The sequence below is a fragment of the Lacerta agilis genome, chromosome 15 (genome assembly GCF_009819535.1).
Source record: "Lacerta agilis isolate rLacAgi1 chromosome 15, rLacAgi1.pri, whole genome shotgun sequence".
Taxonomy (NCBI): domain Eukaryota; kingdom Metazoa; phylum Chordata; class Lepidosauria; order Squamata; family Lacertidae; genus Lacerta; species Lacerta agilis.
The window spans coordinates 36469515-36491520 of NC_046326.1; the positions used below are offsets into that span (position 1 = coordinate 36469515).

At 44.4% G+C, this 22006-nt stretch overlaps 1 protein-coding gene across 28 annotated transcripts in view; it reads left to right on the forward strand.

Annotated features, from left to right (window-relative positions):
* Positions 1-22006, forward strand: part of MSI2 (musashi RNA binding protein 2) — a 394953-nt gene that overhangs the window by 331280 nt on the left and 41667 nt on the right. For 7 of the 28 annotated variants that reach the window (XM_033171346.1, XM_033171347.1, XM_033171351.1 and 4 more), the window contains 3 exons: positions 5568-5606; positions 12866-12889; positions 15287-15406. The exons of 3 other annotated variants lie outside the window; for them this stretch is intronic. In XM_033171346.1, coding sequence (XP_033027237.1) covers positions 5568-5606; positions 12866-12889; positions 15287-15406 — 183 coding nt within the window. Of the gene's footprint in view, positions 1-5567; positions 5607-12865; positions 12890-15286; positions 15407-20593; positions 20689-22006 lie in introns of all 28 variants that reach the window. 18 more of the 28 variants (XM_033171354.1, XM_033171355.1, XM_033171364.1 and 15 more) reach the window with 8 other exon arrangements.

Consider the following 22006-nt stretch of genomic DNA (forward strand, 5'->3'; position numbering starts at 1 on the left):
TTCCCCCCCTTCTCCCCCCCCCCAGCTCATGCTTAGCTCTTCAAATTGTGACCTAATCCTTCCAGCTCTGTACCCACTTTGTTTACCCAAAAGGTGCCGGCAACATCTGCATGGCATAAAACACCCCCCCCCTTCCAAAGTGCATATTAAATCAGCCAGAGTGAGTTTAATTATCATTCGCCAGGCCCTTCCATTTTAATTTTCATCAGTGTGAAATGATATGGCACAGCCTGGATGCCCTCCACACACACACACACACACACACACACACACACACTTCCACCCGCCTCCTGTTCTTTAATCAGCTCAAAAACTTTTGTTTCTCTTTGGCACAAATTTGTGAAAACAGAACATGGTGGGCATTCAATATGTTGTTTGCAAACCATGATGGCAGGAGGAGGGAGGGACCAGCTGCTGCCATTTCACTTTATTTATTTAATTTTGTAAGCCTTCCCTTCATTGTACCAGGACAGGTTACAGCAGAACATCAAACATCAAACAATATAAACTTAAAACAGCCACTCAATCTATCCTTAGTACAACATACAATACTAGTGTAGCAGGTGAGCACACAAATAGCAGCTGGCCACATTGCCTAACCTCCTCCAAAAGCCTGGATAAAAAAAGATTCCTCTATAACAGGCACCAAAACTCAAGTAAGTTCAATACCAGACTCCTCCCTAAACGGTCTTTCTTGTGCCAACATGCCATGCACTTTACGGTGGAACCATGAGAAGAACCTCTCAATCTGATCTCCGTACATGGGCAGGTTGACAGAAAGGTGTTCCTTCAGGAATTTGGGTTTTAAGATACCCGGTAAAAGGTTTTATTATATGGCAAGGTTAACATGTTGGATTAGTTTAGAGAAGAAAAGACTGAGAGGGGATATGATAACCCTTAAGAGATTTGAAGATGGCTGTCATGTGGACGATGGAGCAAGCTACTCCACAGTGTAGGACCTGACGCGATGGATTCAAATTACAACAAAGGAGATTCTGGCTAAACACCAGGAAGAACTTTCTGATGTTAAGATCTGTTCAACAGTAGAATGGACTACCTACAAAGGACTCTGCTTCCTTGGAGGTTTTTAAGCAGAGATTGGATGGCTATCTGTCAGGAATTCTTTAGCTGTGATTGCAGGGGTTTGGACGACCCTTGGGGTTCCTTTGAAGTCTCTGAATTGGAATCAGAAGCATATAGACAACTAGTGCAGGTTCTTCAGGACTTACATTCTATGATCCTGCCTATTGGTGCTAGTCAGCAGTCTTACAGCTGCATTCTGGACTAGTTGGCAGCTTCTGCACAATCTTCAAGGGTAGCCTTACATAGAGCACGTTACAGTCCTCCAGTCAGGACGCTATTAGAGTGGGGATCACCATCCAGGAACAGCCAAAGCCTAATAGTAGGTACTCCTTGCACAAAGGTCACTTGGGCTTCCAGTTAGAAGAGTTGGCTCCAGGAGCACCTCTAGAATTTGTTCTTTCAAGGCAGGTGCGACTCTATCCAGAACATACCATCTATTTAATTCCTGGACCAGAGAACTACTAATCCACACCACCTCCATCCTCAACTCTGTTATGCAGGATAGATTAGGCTGGTCTTCATCTTCCTGTCTCCATGCAATGTGGACATCATAGAAATTCAGGAAGCTGTCTTCTAGCAAGTCAGATCATTGGTCCATCCAGCTCAGTATTGCCTACACTGACCGGCAGCAGCTCTTCTGGGTTTCAGACAGGAAATCTTCCCCAGCCATTTTTCAGTCCATAGGCAGCATCCTCCACAAGCATAGCATTGGGGAAAGTCTGTCTCTCCTGAACCTTATAACAATAAGGCTTCCCCAATCAGCTGGTCATTCATGAATAAAAATTAAAACACTTAAAAATACACACAGTTGAATGTTTCCCTCTCCCTCCTCCACCCTGCCGTGACAAGGGGAGGATTTTATGTTGTCACATGACGTGTCTTCAGGCTGTCCTGAAATGCCCTGGATTAGCCCCGTCACATTTGCTGGTATTTCGACTTAGAGTATTGTATACCAAGTTGAACAGATGTTTAACCAGTTACTTCCGAGGCGTGACAGCAACATTATTAAATGCTGAGCTGTTGAAATGTTTGGGAAGAAGTTTGGTTGTCCTACTAAAATCTCATGGGTAGTCATCTCACTGGGGAGAGGGGGAAGTTGGGACCTCCCACCCACTCAGGGATGTTCCAGGTCCCCTTTCGGAGTTTTCAGCTTTAATTTTAAAAGCAAAAAAAAAAAAAACTTCCAGGACTTGATCCCCTCCCTTAGCAGTTTCAGTGCCGATTGCTCCCTTAAGGCCACTGTAATTGCCTCTGCTGGGCTCATCAGGAACAGTGCTAAGGTACCAGTGGGAGATCCAACATCAGAGAGTAAGGGTCTCTCTCACATACCAGTCTAGTGGGCAGATGGGAGCACAGCTGGCACACATGAGCCCAATGAAGGGCAGGTACATGAAGCAGACTTAAATGGCCCTAAGCTTTTTTTGGGGGGGGACTATGGGTGGAAGAGAAAAAGTGGGGCCGAGAAACACAAGACTCACCACTAGGTTCATTCCCAAGGGAGGAGCCCCTCAATCCCACTAACCCAGCCACCAGGGGTTCTTGACTTTAAGCCTTGCTGTGCCAAGGCTGAGGAGAGACAACAGCTGCCCAAAAGCCCCATAGTGTGAGGCTTGAAGTACCCCCTCAGGAGCTCCAGTTTCCAGGCCAAGATTCCTGGGGAGTTAACAGCCACCATCTTTCTGCAGAGACGGACATTCAGATGGTCTTATGGTCACCACAAAGGGGAGTAAAAACCCACAATCAACCAATAGGGCAGCCTGCCTGGACCCTGGGGAGCCACCCTGGGGTTCCGTCACATGGAAGGTGGCTGAACCAAGCCACAAAGTGGGAGGAATTTGGCGTGAAGACAGGGAAACTGGAGCTGCAAGTGCCATGGACTTTTTAGGCAGGGGCAGCTATGTTGGTGATTCAGTGAAGCTGCCAGTTTAATTTTTCTCTGTGCCCTTGGAAGACTGGGGTGGGAGGGGACATTACAAATATTCAGGTAAATGGAAATGCAGCTGGTGGGGCTAAAGGGGCAGGATTCATCGTCATCCACTGGGTGGGCGTTCCATCTAGTCAGGATTTGGTTAAAGAGTGCTTTACTTGTAGCAGTAGAGAAACTAATGAGTGATTTCAAATGAGATTTGCACAACCCTGTGCAATTTTGAAAATCCTCCTCCTTATTGGTTCTGATTAGTTTTCTGTGCTGTTCTTCAACTACCCATGTAAGTGCTTGTTAAGTTTTCCCTAAATGCCCAGGATTGGTGGTAATAAGAGGTTTTACAAGCATTTTCTGCTTAAGCCTTTTATAGCTGCCTGGCAGCTTGATAGGAAGCTTCCCGTAGCTGTAAATGCAACATCATTAAAAGCTCATAATATAAAGGGTTATCATGAAATAAAAGGTGGTAGTAAATCTCTGCACTAAATCAAACTGTTGTGTGTCAGGCTGTGGTCTTAAGACGCCTGGCTGTTCTGGGCCCTAAATCAGCCTAGTTAGCATCAAGCATTTGTTGCTGGTTGTGTCATAGGCTGGCTCTTACACTTCTCTTTGGCCGGAACTGTATGTTTTCCACCATAACATCTATGACCGCAAAATGTGAAACATAAATTCATTGTGGCCGGTTTCCCCACTTGCCCCACTTCTCCTCATTGACTGCCTCTGTGATTGGGAAGAGAGTAGGGGAAATGTGGGCCTTCTCTCCTTTGTAGCAGCTGCACATCATCTCTCTATCAACTCAGGGTCTGATCCTGAGGGTCTTCTAGTGATCTGCAGATCAAATCAGGAAATGTCCTACAAGTGACATCTAGAAATTTGCACTGTCAATAGATTTTGTATTACCTGGCTTGGAACTTCAGTATTAGGAGGCCAGCAATCTGAGTCCAGAAAGTTCATCTTCAGTTTGGTTAAGTATCTGTGCCAGGGAAGAATTTCAAGTTCTTCTTTCCTAACCCATTCACCCACTTTTCTTCTTCAATGCTCCAGGTGTGATGGAATGAAGGGAGGGAGTTCCTTCTAGCAAGTGGGATGTTGCCAATGGCTGCATGCCAGACACTGGGAAATATTGCCCTTTTCCCCATAAGCCCTTGCTGCCTCCTTCATACCCTTTTCACAATGTTGCCCAGACAAGGAAGGGCCGCAACTATCATCCGAAGCGTGCAGATGCGTGGCTCCTTTGAAGCAGGCTCAGAATTTTAAAGGGATGCATTTTTGGAATGTATTTCTAAATTTCTGTTTTTTAATCTTGCCCATTCCAAATGGGGCCAGGAACAGTTCCCCCCCCCCCCTCATTTCTTCTCACAGTTCCTTTGGAGGGACCCACAGGTGCAGCTGCTGGGAGACTTCCCATGAACTATTATTCACAGAAGCCAAGCAACACAAATGGATGGAAGCACAGGTGCATGGCGAGTGGAAAGAGGGTTGTCCCACTGGAGGACTGGGGTCAAGTGAATCACATGGCCAGCCTGTTTTGCTTCCAAGGCATTTCGGTGCCTCTGAGTGTTTGCTGTTGCCTGGTGTGTCTGTATAGAACCATTTCCAAGAGCATTGCAAGTTGGGCAAAATCTATCAGCAAAGTGCCAGTGACCCTTTGCTAAGTGGTAACCTGCTATGGGGAACCATAAAAAGCTGGTCAGGGAAATGGTCCAAAATGTGTGGTGGTGGTGTTTTTAGGCTGCAAATATCTGATATAGGCAACTGTGAGCCAGTGGGCTAGTAATGTTAATGGCAGCAGCAGATAGCTTTTCTATCCAGCTGTTCACCACAAAACAATGTTAAATAATATTTAGGCTACCTGTACTATTTATGCTCTGGCTGTTGTGCATTGATTCCCCCACCCCCTGTTAGGAAATTTCACGTTTTTGGCTACAGTTCTTCGTAGTCTGAACCTCCACATGCTTCCCAACTGTTTTCTCCCTCAAACCTGGAAAACCTGGGCAACTGCTTCTCAGTCCCCATGGGCCATCTACCAGGGTGGGAGGGTAAGAGAAAAGGATGTGGAGGCTGGGAAGAAAAAAAAACCCAATGCAACCAGACCCTAGGGGATTCTTGCTTGCACACTCGCTTCTTTTGAGGCCTCTGTTCTTGTCAGCCCCTGTGCCTGGAATACCAGAGTAGGCTCTCTAATGATGACCTCATTATGCGTGCCACTACTGAGCCCAAAATGCACTAATTTCCTGACCCGGTGAAATATATTTTAATAAGCTTGATCTAGAGCAGCATTTAAAGACAAAGGGAAACACTTAACGTGGCTGTCAAAATAAAGCACTCTTGGGCAGATGTTAAAAATGTTAATAGGATTAATCCATCAGAAGCACCCAGGAGAGTGTGCCCTGTTTGTATACCTCTATTTGGCATTTTAAAGCACAGGGTTAAACTATTCCTTTGGAGAGAGAAAGAGAGGGGGAAATGGATTAAATTTTGAGGTCGTGCAATTTTTCTTAAATTAGTTTATAGCTTGCTGTGCTGCCCAGTAATGCCTATATTTGATTCTATGGATTTTTAGTGCTTACCGTGGGATCTTCAATCAAACCCAGTTACCCAGGCAAGTTCATTACACTTAAAAGTTTTTAAACCACCTCTTCCTCCCCCCCCCCAACTTTTTAGTAGAATTCTGTCTCTCTCGATGCAACGATGGACATCTCTGTTGTGCTTTTAATAACCTCTGTAAAACATTCCTGGCTTTGTGTACTTTTGTCTCAATGGGAAATGGAACAAATACTCACCAGGGCACTAGGAAGATTTGCGCTGACAGCATCCTTTTTTTGGGTTGTGACCAAAGTGAGACTTGCCTAGGGGTGCATCTGTAACATACAGCTGCAGAACGCAATGAGAAGTTCCATCGTGTCATTCATGGTGTTTAACATTTCATGAAATGGCTGGATGAGATCATCCAGACGTGCAATGTCTGGAGTGCGGCATCATCAGTAGATCAGTCATACCCAATTCTAATTCTCCCTTTCATCTGACCCTGGGAAGACAGTGTGAATTCTAAATAGGGGCCTTAAGTCAGCCATGAATTAGATGAGTGTGAGCAAAATTTGGAAAGACACATGTATTGTTGGCTGGGAATCTGGCCGATGCTGGAGATACAGTATATACCTTTATTGGACAGGGTTGTACTTCCCCTAAAGCAGTGCTTCCAAACTTTTCATGTTGGTGACAAGCTTTTTTTAGATATGCATCATTTTGCAACAAAGTAATTCAGTTTTACTAGCAAAAAAGGTAAAGGTAAAGGGACCCCTGACCATTAGGTCCAGTTGTGTCCGACTCTGGGGTTGCGGCGCTCATCTCGCGTTAGCGGCCGAGGGAGCTGGCGTACAGCTTCTGGGTCATGTGGCCAGCATGACAAAGCCGCTTCTGGCGAACCAGAGCAACGCACGGAAACGCTGTTTACCTTCCCACCGGAGCGGTACCTATTTATCTACTTGCACTTTGATGTGCTTTCTAACTGCTAGGTGGGCAGGAGCAGGGACCGAACAACGGGAGCTCACCCCATCACGGGGATTCAAACCACCGACCTTCTGATCAGCAAGGCCTAGGCTCTGTGGTTTAACCCACAGCGCCACCTGCGTCCCTTTACTAGCAAACTGGAGGTTAAACTAACCCCTTTCCAGCCCCGGGAGGAGCATGGGGAGCATTCGCTCAATAGGCCTACTATACAAAGCAACCGGCACACTAATGTGTCATGACACACACAGTTTGGAAAGCTGTGCCCTAAAGACTGTGGTTTCCAGCTTATATGTGATTTGGGTTTGGCAATGCTCTTTGACGAAGGATCATAAGCTCACAGGTAGGAATATCTGCTTTGTGTGCAGAAGGTCCCAGGTTCAAACCCCGGCATCTCCAGGGAAGATTGGGAGAAACCCCGCTCTAGTCCTGGAGAGCTGCTGCCAGTTAGTGTCAAAAATAGTGACTTGGATGGACCCAATGGTCTGACTCAGTGTCAGCCATGTTCTTATGCCAGATGCCCCAGTAGTGACTTTGGCCAATATTGAACTCTTTCCTGGAAAGGAATGACCTAGAGCCATGGTAATTCATGCTTTGGTGACATCCAGATTGGATTTGCAGCATGCTCAGTGTGAGGCTGCCCTTGAAGACTTATCCAATCTCTAGACTAGTTCAGTATTTAGCTCCCCATGTTAACTGGGGAAGGCCCCAGAGATTGCATGATGCCAATTTTGAAACAAGTTCATTAACTTCTAGTTGGCTTCTTGGCTCAGTGGAAGGTGCTGCGTTTGAACTTTAAAACCCTAAACCAGGGGTGGGAAACCCCTTTTCAGCCCAGGGGCTGGATAAAGAACTGGCTCACCCTCCGCAAGCTATTTTTGACTGGGTTCAGGCTTGAATATTCATTGATTGCCAAAATGCAGACCTTGCAGGCATTCTCTAACTCTCTAGTTTAACTTTCCCCCTCCTGGTGCTCAGCCCCAGCGAGCACAGCCGTGCTGGCACAGGCACATGGGATTTGTAGTCCAAAACCTAGTCCTGCTTTAGAGGCACCATGATCCAACGAGGAGGATTTCATTTGTTTATTTACATTTCTGTACCACTCCATAGTGAAGCTCTTCCAGCAGCATGTTGGTAGTCAAACTTGAGAAAATCAGATTTTGAATTGTAGCTCAACTATGAATTCTCTGGAGAGATTTGATAAAATTCATGCCTTCCTGGCCTTTGTTTCCCTTCTGTACCATGCGAATAGCTACCTATCTCAGTAGATGATAGTTGAGATGGAAGAGGCAAGGGTTCTGTGTGTTAAAGCATAGCCACAGTCCTTGAGTTACATGGGTAACTTATGTGGAGAGTGCATGCATCACATGCCATAGTTATTAGTTATAACTCTTGCAGTGGCAGTTTTAATATTACATCCGAAAAAATTTACAGCTCTTCTGGAGCTGTGTGGATTACTGATCCGGGGGATAAAGAAACCAGCAGTGGTATTTCATGTTCACCCAAGGATTGTAAATCAATATACAAGTTTTTAAAGTAAATTGCTCATAATAATATTACACCCCAGACATTTCCTGCTTTTGCCTTTTCCAAACGTAGCCTCAGCCTGGCCCAGTTAAAGGAATCATGAAAGAGAGTCTCTATTTGCAGGAACAGCTGGGAGCCTCTTAACTCTTTTTCCAGGGTGATCAAAGGGATTGGAAACTATGTTTGGGGGGAAAGGTTATCAAAATTTCCTTTTGCTTTATTTCTCTCTGTTCAACCTGAGGACAGTTGTTGAATTCTTGGCTTTACGATAATTTGACCTAAGTATTGTACGAACCTAACCACAGACTTGTATTTTGAAGACTATGTATTCTGCAAAGGGAGGGGAGTAAGTGCTTTTTAAAAGGATAAAATCAATGATACTGTTGGTGCTTCCCTCATCCTTGTGCATCTTCCTTTAGATGAACTTCTAGAACACTTTCCTGAGCATTGTCTCTTCTGGCTTCTTTTCATGTGGCACCTATGAAAGGCCTTAGGCTGTGAATTCAGTACATCACATTCCACTTTGCTTAATTCCCTTCAAGTCTATTGGTCACTAAAGGGCAATCCGAACTAAGCCACAGACTTGGCACTTTAAATTGGGCATGCGTAAAAATGATTTGCTCTTTCAATTTTTCCTCCTGAAGCCCAAGCCTGTCTGAATGAAACCTTTGTCATCACATTTAATCCCTGTTTGAGAACATAATGGCAAGGTAAGTTTTAATGCCATACAGATGTTTTGCCTTTTTAGAGCCAGCAATCTAGTGCTTTTGTTCAGTCCCTGTTTGTTGGGCTTTTAAAAGTATGAAATTATTAAATTACCACTCCATCAAACAAGCTGATAAAAAAGTGACCTCATAACACACCTAAAGGGGTGATGGGCTTTCCTTCACTGCAGGTTTCCTAGAGGAGAGCTGTAGCTCATGATCACCTTCCTCCAGCAGCAGATCAGATTAGAATGATCTGTAAGAACCCCTTCAGCTCAAGAAACACCAGACACCACCCAGCCAAAGTTCAGCACAGTCAGTCTCAGTGGTTTCAGTGACATACTTGAGCATTTGTTTAAATCAGGGAGTCAATTAATAATGTTTATTAAATAGTCCAAAAGAAGATATTTTTTACAGTTTTTCTTGAAAAGCAGCAGCATACCAGCAGGCAAGCATTGTGCTGTTCCAAGTTCTTTTATACCTGTCAAATTAAATGTGAGGTCAGAAGTGAATTAATAATGTTAATAATAATAATCTGTCCGAAATACTGCTTGCCTTCCCCTCATGATGTTGTTTGTGCTGTGGAGAAAACATTTGCTCGAACAGAGCTTCTCGCCAAATTGGGGCCTAAGGGCTTCTTTGTCAAAACCAGATGTGTCCTTCTCCCCAACATGGCTGTTCAAGTAGTTAGGGAACCTATTGATGCAGGAAGCATGGGGGGGGGGGAATATTATCTGTGAAAAATTGAACTCTAAATGCCGGCTTTAGCTCTCGCTGACAAATAAAGGCAGCATGAAATTGATCGGAATCCTGGGGGCTTTCTTGGGCAGCGCTGGAGCCCATTCAAAACATTAATTGTAAAATATCCACTAATTGGAATGCCTAAATCCACTTTAGTGCTTTTGAATGGCTCTGGCGTCTTGTTTTTCTCCAGGCAATTAGAAGTGCAACACAGACAAAGGAGCTTGAGAGATCTGTTCAGCAGGGACAGGAGTGTTTGGGCCTTTGGATAACATACCAGGTTGCAATGGAGTCTCAGGTGTCCTCCTTCAAACTTTAATAAGCTGGCACAGCACAGGATCTGTAGGAGGGAAGGTCTTGATCAGGACTGGCTCTGTTTCCCATCCTTTGAGGGCCAGCCTTGAAGTGACAGCAGCAACATTTATACATGTCGTATCTGGGGGAGAGGTATATTTTCCAAGAAACAAGATGCTGTTTTTGGAGTGCTTGGAAATTGTGTCCTCCAAAAAAAAACCTTCTTATGTCCAACAGAGTGTAAAATCTGGTTGCGCCATGCTATGCATTAGTATTTGGGTGGGAAATCCATAGCATACAGATGTTGTTGGTGTGGGATAGTAGCTTTCGAGTTTGTGGCAAATTTTTCACACGGTTGTCCAAAAGACATATTGAAAAATAAAGTGGCATCTGAGTTTTTGAGTGCAGCATTTGAATTGATTTGAGAAGAACACCGTGGTTCATAAAAGGGATGCACTCAAGATGAGGTATGGCTGTAGAGCATGGCATTTTGGGGGTAAAACTTAATTTTTGCAAATTTCTTCAGAGGCGTCTTTAAAATATGTTCTTGGGTATGAGGAATAGCATTTTTTGTGATTGGATAGCATTTAGCTTGGTAGGTCTACATTTGACGAAGAAGCACATAAACTGCTTTCAGTAATAACAACAACTAACTGCAAATACTTTGCAATCATTTTTAATGATTTCTACGCAATTTTATACACATTTTACTTACCAAGTAGAATTTGAAAGTTGAAAAATTCAACACGCGCTAGTACGGCAGCGTGTGCCCCTGGATCCATTGGGTTAGGGAAGGGAATGTAGCTCAGAACAAATTGTGTCCTTTCTTGCTGTAGGCCCCAACCTTTCCTGATGACTCCAGTCATAACATTCTTATTTTTATTGAAAGGAACACCTGAAATCACGCTGAGGGTGGCCTATAGGGAATCTTTCCTCCCCCAAGTAAAGGCAAGAAGCCAGACTTGGGAAAACATTTGACTACCACCCTTAAGCCTGATCTCCAAACTGTATCTCTGATTTATATTCTTCTAGCCTGTGCCACAAGGGGAGCAACATGGTGCTATTTAGATGTTGTGGACCAGAACTCCCATCAACCCTACCCAGCATGGATTTATTTACAGTTTCAAATGTACAGCGGGCCCTTCCTTCCCAAGGTGAACCCAGGGCGGTTCACAATAATAACTTTTACGATTTGAAAGATAACTTTAATATATTGCAAACTGTGGTATAAAAACTCCTTAAAGCTATTAGCCAAAAAACCTGGATTAACATTGACAATTATAATGAAAGTGTTTCTGAATGCAGAAAACTCCTTAGGGGGATCCACAGCTAGGGTGCCTCCACTAAGAGTGCCTTATCTTGTGTCCCTGTCCCTCATGCTATTCCTATTGATGTGACCACAAGCAGGACCCCCCCCCCCCAATTGAAAATTTTGAAATGGATGGTACTTTGGTCCCAGGTCATTTAGAGCTTTTTACCCTAGTACACCTTGAACGGAGCCAGGCAGCTCACAGGATGAGAGGAGTTGTCATCCAAAACATCTGGAGGAACCTTCATATTACATACTATGTGCCACATTGTGCCTTGCCATTCTATTAAAAGCGTGATGCTTTCCTGGTTCTTAAGCAGTATTTAATAAATGTGCTATCCAGCCAAGCACTCCATGATTTTGGAAGGCTAGCACCATATTTCATATTAAGCTTTGATGATGGTTTCAGAGTGCCACAAATACCAACAGCTAAACTGCTTATTTGGAGAGCATCTAAAGCTTAATTATTTGGTGTGAGTGCAGATACAGCTGTTATGGGCAGTACCCATTCACTGTACCTCAGGATTTGAACTCCTTGGAGTTGCGAGTTGCAGGTGATGGTATCACACTAGGAAATAACAATTGAAAGAAGCATTCTGTAGTGAAGTGGGTGATATCTGCTTTCATAAAAAAAGTTTGTCTCGTAGTAAGAACTGCACGAGGAAGTGTGCAACGTTTGGAGCAGCTGTGTTCTTAGGTGTGCAAGTGTGTACAAAGCAGTGTGTAAAGGAAACAATAGGGCAATAGATTCTGTAGACAAGTGAGGCCTGGGTTCAAATCACTATGAACTTTACTAAGTGACCTCAGGCAGAGTTTCGATATCTTAGACTAACCTACCTCAAGGGTATAAAAGGTGTATTTGGAGCAAAGGAAGACCATTCAAAGAAAGTAAGAAGTCTATAAATGCAGTCTAAAAGGTGTACTCCAAGGCTGGTATCATAGAGGAGTTTTGGGATGTGTTGTGCCTTCTCTTGAGTGATGAAATTTCTCTGGCAGAGGTCTATGAGGAGCAGAGAATCTGAGTCACTGTTAAAAGTAAACAAGGCTCCCCCCCGCCCCGCCCCCCAATCTACCTTTGACTACACTATATGACCCCAAAATGGCATCATGGCAACCAGGAAGCAGAGCTATTGTATAGGCAAGCTGAGGGGTTGGTGCTATGACTGGCCAAGGATTTGTTGGAAGGGACAAGGGAAAACTTCCTTTAGCTTCCAGTTGTTTGGTCCAGAAAGTAATCTTTTAAATTGTTACACATCTTTGCCTTTCAGTAGCAAACATCCAGACAAAACTTCCTTCCTCTTCCATTCCTGCTGTTGTTGACACCCATCCTATCCCTCTATTGTTCACTCTGATGTTGTACACAAGCGTCATAAGAAAACAAAAGATACCAAGAACAAACTTAGTTGGTCTCTAAGGTGCTACTGGAAGGAATTTTTTTAATAAGAAAACATGATAGCTAGATCTGGGGTGTGGCAGCCTCTGGAAGCAGGCGTACTTGATAGGTGACCAGCATGCCCATCGCAGCTGACAAGGCATCCAGGTGTGGACATACTGAAAATGATTTAGTTTCAGCACTTGCTTGGGTCTAGTCTCTGCAAGCAGTTTCTCTTTTCTTTCCTGCCCAGCCACTGCAACCCACAATTGAAGAGCATGCCAATTAACCTCTACATTTAATGAGAATGGGACCTAGCTTTTCTTTGAGCAAATGTTTTGTGTATGGGGGACGGGCTCCGAGGACAGCTGCATTTATTTACCTGGAATGTTTTTTTCCTCCAACAGCCCTATTACCATATTTAAATGCAAGTATGTCTCTCTTAATTCATATTTTGCAGTAGTTTAGAGACACTTTAGCCTCTCACTTCTGTTCAGTTTTTCCCTGTTAGCAATACATGTAGCTACGGTGATAGAACTAGAGCTAGCAGGCTTGTAGTTGGCTGAGTTCTTTGGATCTCTTTTTCTCTCTCTTATATTTTCTTCTGCTTTCCGAATCCTCTTTTATTTTCGTTGCCTCTGGCCTCCATATGGTTGTCTTCATAATGACGAACTATGAGCAGCATAATCACTGGCTAAGTGTGCCTCCTGTCTTTTGTCATCACAACCAAAATTGGCAATACAAATTAGAGTTCTCCAAAGCTCACCTCAAATTAACTCTGAAATTACTTGAGTTCTTTGGGAAAAATGGGAGGAACTTGGGTGATTTTTCTGAGCCACTCTGAGGGCTCAGAGAAATTATCGGCCTTTCTGCCTTCTCCTTCCTTTAAAGGTCTCCCCACATGCTCCCAGTTTCATGGTCTTAATTTTGAAGTAATGGTAGCAGCACTGAAAGCAGACCAACATGTTAGCTAACAACCTACCCGCCCATGGGGAACTGTGACAGATGTAGTTCTCCGAAGAGCCACTGCCCTCATTTAAGATCAAATACGGGTGGGTATATGGATTCTGTAGGGGCAAGACAACTACATCTCCTATGCTGTCCTATTCCCCAGAAGGCTGCTTTGACTGGATGACAGAAGTAATGAGAGAGGGTGGAAACCCTCTCCTCTCTTCTCTCCATGTACTTGCAACTTTTGCTGCTGCTGCCGCCACCGCCGCTACAGCTTCAATGGCAGAAGTGGATTTAGGGCAGCACGATCGGTTCCCTGACACAGGGCGCCAAGCTGAGAGGTTCCTTCCTGCCTTCTTTCCAAAGCCTAGTAAGTGCTTGCCCAGCTTTGGGAAGGAGACAGGAGAACTCTAGGACCCTGCCAGAATCTTCATGCCGCCTTCCCAAAGCCCAGCACCTCACCTACCAGATTTTGGGAAGGTGGCACAAGGGCAGTGTCAAATTTTGGCCTCATCCAAGGCATATTACCAAGATCCATCCCTGTCAGTGGAAGGGAGGAGAGTGTGTTCTGAGATGGCTGGCAGGAGAGAAGCAAGCTCACATTCTGATTAAAACCAGGGAGGAATTGGGGGCTTTTAAAAGCTCGCCCCTCGGAGTTTTAACCAGCCACTAAAGTTGTTTCTGAACCCAAGCTCAGAGGACTGCACCAGCACCCCTGGACGAAAAATTGCACCAATTGACAAAGGCCAGAAAACCCTCCCAGCATCTCCTTCTCCCCGCAGCCCAGGGCATCTTTGATTACCAGCTCCTTATTGCTTTTGAGAAGCTCCTCCTCCTCAATGGTGGCTGGTTCCTATTGTGCAGCCCCAACTGCTGTTCTACAGATCCTTGACTTGACTGTCAGCACTTATAGACTCTTGGCCTGTAAGAATTGCCTTCCGCATAACCACCTGCCCTGCCCTGTCTCTGCAGACCGATCTCAGTGTAGTCATATTCAGGAGTCTTCCTCATTCACATCTAAGCAGGGCACAGGGCCAGCTCTGGGTATGAGAGGAACCCTCAACAATGATGGGCCTTTTTGGTCTCCCTCCCACATCAATGACTTCCCTGTAGCCTTACCTGGTGGCAGTGACAAACAGCAGCAGCACTCTGATGAGTACCAGGCAGTTGTGTCTGGGGGAGCTTCCATTTTTGTTTCCCACAGTGCCCCTTCCATAGCCTCCACTCAGAGCATTGTAGAGGATAAAAGGGTCTCCCTCCTCAGCAGGGTTCCAGAAATACTTATATATATATATATATAGTTGCCAGAGTGTGCTGTGTATTGATGCTGGACCTGGTGGGGGCTTTGATGTTCATAGCAAAAGAGGGCAATGCTTGGCAGGAGTTGAAGCTTGCTTCCTCCCCCCCCCCCCACCACACCCATCCCTTCAAGCACTTTTCTCCCCCAGCCCAAACCACTGGACCTAAGGCTCACCGCCTGCCTTCTGCTTTGACCCGGGAGTTTCATTTTGTGCTGCTTCAATGGAAGATCCACTCGCATGTTGATTTTGAATTTTTGCACAAAATATGGAGTAATATAAGCTCCCGTCTCTGCTTTGGTGGGACCACTGGCTGCCCATTCACAACTGAATTTCTCCATTATTATGTCCCATGGGCAGCTGCCGCTTTTACCTTGCAGGAGAAAGGGAATGGCATCAAAGTGCTTCCATTCTTAAGACCCAACCAAACTCCTCTGCAATCAATGCTCTCTCAAACACACACACAGTTGTTCCCGCTCACACTCGCCCTTAACCTGCCTCTTTTGTTGTGGCCGTTGTTAACACTGGCTGTCGGTTGCACTTTTCCTCTTACCCCTTCTTGTTTTTCCCCACGGCCAGGTTTTCCGGCAGCAGCCTACGGACCAGTAGCAGCAGCGGCAGTGGCAGCAGCAAGAGGATCAGGTAGGGGGGGCCGTGGAAGAGGCGGCTACATGGCATACCTTCAGAATGCAGGGCCAGGTAAAAGCTCTGTCGGTATTCTATGTGGCTGCAGCTGTCCATCCCTTTCTCTGACTTTTCTCACAGTGATCTGGGGGTGTGGGGAGACCCACCAAACAAAACCAAATACTACAAGCAGAGCCCATAAGACTCAGAGCAGAGGATAGGCTGTAAGACCAGGTGGTCTTTGCGGATCCACCCAATACAAAGTCCACCCTACTGGGAGCTGCCAACTGGACCTTTTGTGAAAATGTCAAGGACAACAAAAGTTTTCATTTCTCCACAGTTTGCACTGGGCTAACAATGCAATCACACTCACACCCACATATACACACACCTGTTAATTCCTCAACAACCTGCATCTCCAACTTTAATGTTTGGGACGAATGCAGTGAGTAAGTTGCTCTCAGTGGTGGCCCAATCCAAAGCAAGAAACCACATATCCATTAATATCAGCAAGGATTCCAAATTAAGGTGTTTAGGAATGCTCTATCAAACTTTTATCTATGGAGGGTACCATGATCAACCTCCTACAAATCAACTTAGCGTTCAGCTGTTTAATAAGTTCCGTTTATTCATCTGTCTCGTGAGAAAAGGGAACTATAGAGTGTGTCCCTGCCCTTTGAAATGGTGGCACTCCAGATCTGGCCAATGTGAACAGGTCTAGTATTATACAGAATAGGGTGAGCAGTGCAGCTTTGCCTTCTCTCTTGCCATTTTTAGGTGGCAAATCTGGTCAGCTGGACCTGGATGCTAGAACAATAGTTCTCCTCAGTTACTTCGCAATTCAGACATCTCACTAAAATATGGTTAGGGATGCTTAAGCATGGTTCTGGTGTGATGTTTGAATTGACAAAACCATAGTTTGCAATTGGCCAACAAACCAGAATCTGATACAATGACGGAAGTTGATTTACAAACTGGATTTTGTGCTAACTCTGGTTTGGTGTGATATTGATAGCCATTATTTGACCTCTAGAAGCTGTACCAAAAGGGAGATGAGAGTGATTTGATGGACTTATGAAGCTGAGTGGCAGAAAACAACAGCAGACAAGCTGTTCTAAACTATGGTCTGCTAGTATGTTTGGAAGCTCATACCAAGGTTTCGGTTCTAAACTAGGGTTAGCACAAACGGTGACATGGCATGATGTCTAAATTGCACCATAGTTTGAAGTCAGTTGCAGTTTTAGGAGTGCAACCTAAATCAGGGGTGTTCCACCTTGGCATAAATTGAAATGGCTCTCTGAAGACTTTTTGCAGACACCTTTAAAAATATTATTTGCTCTTTGAGCTTGAATATTGTTCCATCTTTTGTTACCTGCTGCAAACTCTGGCTCGTTTCATGAGAAATGTGTGCCCACCTATAAAAAGCTCCACTTCCTTCCACTCTGTTCTCCAGTGCCCCTCCTGCTAGGGGAAGTAGTTAAGCTGCTATTATATCCTAGCATTCCAGTTTAGGGGAAAGTGAATTATCCCTTTGGCATAAATGAGTGAAATCATGAGTGGGCTGCTAAGACTTACCAATGCCTCTCTTTTGCTGTTTTTGCTTGTTGGCTGATACCTTGGTTGTGCCTGAAGCCATTCTGAACCCTAAATACAAAGCAAGGACAAAGGGTAGACGGCTGCTTTCAGTGGGTTTTATTGCTCCCCAATCTATCTTGCTTGCTCATCTCTGTGTACTGTCTTGTGCGTTTATCCGGCCGTTTGTTCTTGCTAATATTAACTGGGTTATTGCACTGGGGGTGGCGGTGGGGGCAATTGGAGACAACACGATTGGGCCCAAATTCCCCAGCCAGATTGTACACGTTGAGACATGTAGCAAACAACTTGGTGGTAACTGTTTTATTCAGCTCTCTCATGATGAAGCTTGTTCTTTGACATGAAAATTTCTACACTCATTAGCTAGAGGCCTCTTCAAACCGACACAAAACAAAAGGTCCCAGAGGTGGAGAAAGTGTTGTCAAGCAGCAACACACACCGCAATAGACTTTGGCGGGGGTGGGCTGGGGAGACTGAATTATTTAGGGTCCAAAGTGGGATGTTTGGAGAACTCCGTTCCATGCAAACTGGCACTGCTTGCGGGGCTACAAAGGATTCATCCGTAGCAGTTTATCGTTGTATGTAGGGAAAGTCCAAGGGTTGGTTTGCTCAAAGATAGCAAAGGGATTTTTTTTCCCTTTCCTTTTTAAAATCCTTTTCTGAAAAGGATTCCATTTATTATTTGAAGAAGAATGGACAGATTCCCTCGTCCCTTACCTATGCTTTGGGCCCATTTGGTTCCAGTTTAATTTTAAATAGAGACGATCAGTTTTCCCACAGAAAGGACAAGGGTTCTGCCAGATTAAGTCTGATCTTCACTGTTGTCCTGTTTTAATCAGAGTGTCCCATCACAGCTGAACTGAATGTCAGCCAGTTTCTCTGCTTGATATCATTTGGTTGGTTTTTTTGTTTTTTGTTTTTGTTGTATTTTTTTTCTTTTTTAAAGAATAGATTAACTTTGTGATACCAAAAAAGAAAAGAAAAAAGAAAAGAAAATTCTAACCCTGAAATTAACACCGACATATATGGCAAGTGTAAAGAGCAGTATGGTGCCCTGTACTTGTGTGTTTTTGAAAAAACATCTCTGCACTTGCAGATCTGCCCTAGTGCTCCCTCAAGGAAACTGTCTGTTGATGTGCAGAAGTGGTTTCCATTGACAAAGAAGCCTCTTCGGCTCAGGGACAGCATTCCATTTGCAGCCATTTCCATCAAAGCGAACAGCATTGATAGTGAAGTGTATTTAAGAGCGATGGACTCAGCTTCATGTTAATGGCACTCAGGCCTGATTCATTACAGAGGGGGAATGACAAATGGAAGTAATTGGGCTTCAATATTTTGATGATAAGAGCAATATCACTCGGGGCACACTTGCAAGATCATTTAAGCCAGTGTTTTTCAACCACTGTTCCGTGGCACACTAGTGTGCCGCGAGATGTTGCCTGGTGTGCCGTGGGAAAAATTTGTTTATTTGATTCCTATTCAAGAGAATTACTTTATATATAGTCAATATAGGCACAGAGTTAATTTTTTTAACATTTTCTAATGGTGGTGTGCCTCGTGATTTTTTTCATGAAACAAGTGTGCCTTTGCCCAAAAAAGGTTGAAAAACACTGATTTAAGCGACTACTAAAGCGAAGACACACCTATGTCTTAAGATGTACGAATGTTAAATGTCTAAACCACAAGACATCAGTTCAGTGTATATTTATTGATCTCTCACTGCTGACCAGTTTTTTTTTGGGGGGGGGGTCTGCACCCCTGCAGAAGATGGTAGTTGGGCCCTGTGATAGCAGCACTGCCATACACACAATAATTAATTAATTAATTAATTAATTAAAAATAGTATACCACCCTCTACTCTCAGATCTCAGGGTGGTTCATAACATAACAATTTGTGTGTTCATGGATCTTTAAACCACACTTCGTAAGGCTGGCTGTTGGATGTAGAGAATTCTGTCCCCACTCCCCACTCTGGCCTCTTCTTGTGCATCCCGTAAGGGTACTCCACTAATTACAATCCACGGTCAGATGACCCCTCCCTGGAGCAAGGGCCTATGCTTTTAATTTTGGTGGGGACACATTTATTTTATTTTTATTTTTTATTTACTAAATTGCTATACTACCTTTCATCCGAGGATCGCAGGGCGATATTAGCCTGGGAGTTGGGGCTGTATGTTTCCTCGTTCATATTTATAGAAACATTTATATACCTCCTTTAATCCCCGAAAGGTCCCCCAAGGCAGGCTACAACAATGAAAACACTTCTGTAATTACAACTGGAGAGCATTGAGAGAAGCCAAGATAAAGCAAATGAAACCAGCCTCCCAGCAGAGGCCACAACACGAACTAAAAGTTTGGCAGGAAAAAAGAATGTATTGACCACTGCCTGCCTGAATGCCATTGTAGGAGGGGCCTATCTTATCTCCTTTGGGAGGGAGTTCTGCAGCTGTGGGACTATCACCAAAGAGGCTCTGCCTGGTAACCATCATGGTTACCAGTGCCCATGCGTCAAACCTTAGCCAGACCGTTATTAAAACCACACAATTGTTGAGGACATTGCAACCTTCCATATAAGCCAAGCCTTTACACCCACCTTGACAACATTTCACTTTCTGCTTATTATGTTATTGATGAATCAGGACCTGGGTCTCATTGGCATGATGGTCTGCATCTTATAACAAACTCTTCCAATGCACAAGTTTCACTATCAATACCACATTTCTGTTATGATTCCAAGCATGTATGGATTTCGTGGACAGGCTTCCCCATTCAGTTTGATGGAGGTGGCAGCTTGACGCACATACCTCTTTGCCTGCTAGCAAAATCCACTTGTAGGGAAGGGAGCCTTTGGGGCAGAGCTTGCTGGCAAGGTATTGGTGGTTTGAGGTGATTTTTTCCCTCTGGCATATTTAAAGCACCAGTGTTTAGTGTATTTCCCCCCTCCCCAAGTTCAGACCCTCAGCCAAGCATCGTCAGCAGTCCATGAAGTTGGTGGATGCCCTTCTCCTCCCCCATGGGGGAGCTCTGTGTATCCGGTGCCCTGATTCATGCAATTCTTCCTACATTGGGCCATCATGCATACAGGCCCCTGCATGGAGCAGCCCTCACACACTTTATTTGGATAGGTGGTGGAAGACCACCGTGTCCGTTCTTCTACCCCATTAATAGCACACTGAGCTGATTTCACCCTTTCCTGAAAATGCTGTTTGCTTCTTCGTTTCACAAAGGTGAAGTTGGGGAGCGGGCTTAATTTGGGGTTTTGCTTTGTTTTTTAAAGGAGTATAAAATTTGGCAAGTAAAATGCATTAGCCAGATAGTTCTGTGGCTTTAGTTTCTTCCCTCGTGGCTGGAAAATGGGGTGGCCAGTGATTCTGTTGCCTGGCCGTGGGGAGGCACCAAAGTCTACTTGCTTGACCGCTTGTGAGTGACTGCACTAAGAATGAAGTGGTAAGACTCCCAAACAAAAAGGTCCCCCCGAGTTCCTTCTTGATCCCCTCGACCTTGGCCAGAGCCCTGCTCCCACTTCTGAAATCCTGAGCTTGCCAGTTCCTTACTGTCCTTTATACTTGCCAGCTATAACCAATCTCATAACATGAGCTACTGACCTTGATGGTGAGTGTGAGCAGTTATGTTCTTGTTGTTTTCTCTCTTGCTTGGTTGGGGCTGCTGTGAGAGAGGGTGTCTCTGAGGCATTCTTTCCGGCCTCTCTTACACTGGGACGTGCACTCCTCTCAAACACTCTTCTGAGCACGCTCAGCAGGAAGGTTTGTCCACACCTATTAATCCTCTCTCTGTGTCCAGCTTCTTGTTAGTAGCAGCTGGTTGCATGTTTTTTTTGCTTGTTCAGATGAAACGGTTTAAGAAACGACTCATATCCAACTCTTGAAAAATGTCTCTCTCTTTCTTTCTTTCTCTCTTTCTCTCTCTTTTAAAAATATATATATTTATTTTTGTTTATTTTAGTACACTTTCTCTCTTTTGGTTTTTTAAAAAATTACTTTCCCTTACTTAATAAAACAAAACACTTGTTGTTCGTGAAACATCTCACATCTCCCCTTGCCTGTTCTTAGAGTGTTATGTATCTGTGGGACTGAACTAAATGCATGCACTTGTCGTAGTTGTAACCGGTAGCAGTAGACGTAGTTGTAGAACATGCATTGTTGAGTTGATATTATAGGTTCTTGTCGGCTCGAAAGAGCATGGCAGTTGCAGTGTAGCCGCGGTTTGATTGGAAGTGTAGGTCAACCTGTGTAGAGCAATGCTGAACACCTGGATGCATAGTACAGTGATCATTATCTCCCAAACTTGGGCCTACCAAATTCAATATCGACATTTTTTTATTCTGCAAGGGCCCTCGGTGCTCTGGCAGGGGGTAGTAAATTGACGGTTGTAAAAGAAAAAAGTGACCCTTCTTTTAATTCTAAATACACTTACTTGTGAGTAGTTCCCACTTAAGCCAATGGGAGTTACTCATATGTAAGTGCTTTATGATTTGAGGCCAAGTTTAATTTCAACAAGCATTGTACACTCAAGGCTTCCTACAGAACATTAACCTTCTTAATATTCTGCATTAGCGCTCCGAATCCTTTTTGGAGGCCTTAAACCAGGCCAGCAGAGCAGGAAAGCCGTCCATTGGAGACCTAAGTCATGGAGAGTATGTACAATGACTAACCGTCAGAGTGTGCAGAGGCACAAGGGAATTGGTTTTAGAGCCTAAAGTGCAAATTTGGCTATGCCACAAACTTGCCACTGTTTGTATTCATTCCCACATTGCCAAGTTTTAGGATAATGTTTTGGTTTTTCCTCCCCTCAAGCACTAGTGAACATTTCATGAACAGTCAATTAGGTGTCCCAAGGCAAGTCTCATCATCTTCCTCATCAAACCAGCAAAATCGTCTTTTGCTTCTTCTCCTTCCCTGCATTTCTTTCTTTCTTTCTTTTTTGCACCTAGTTTTCTGTACTCAGCTTCTCAAAATTGTTTTCCAAATGAGCAGCAGTGGGTAGGGTTGGCAGCTGGTAATTCAAGTCCTGAATGCCACATTACATTTGGTTTGTGGCTGCTACTGTTTTGTCAGCACATAT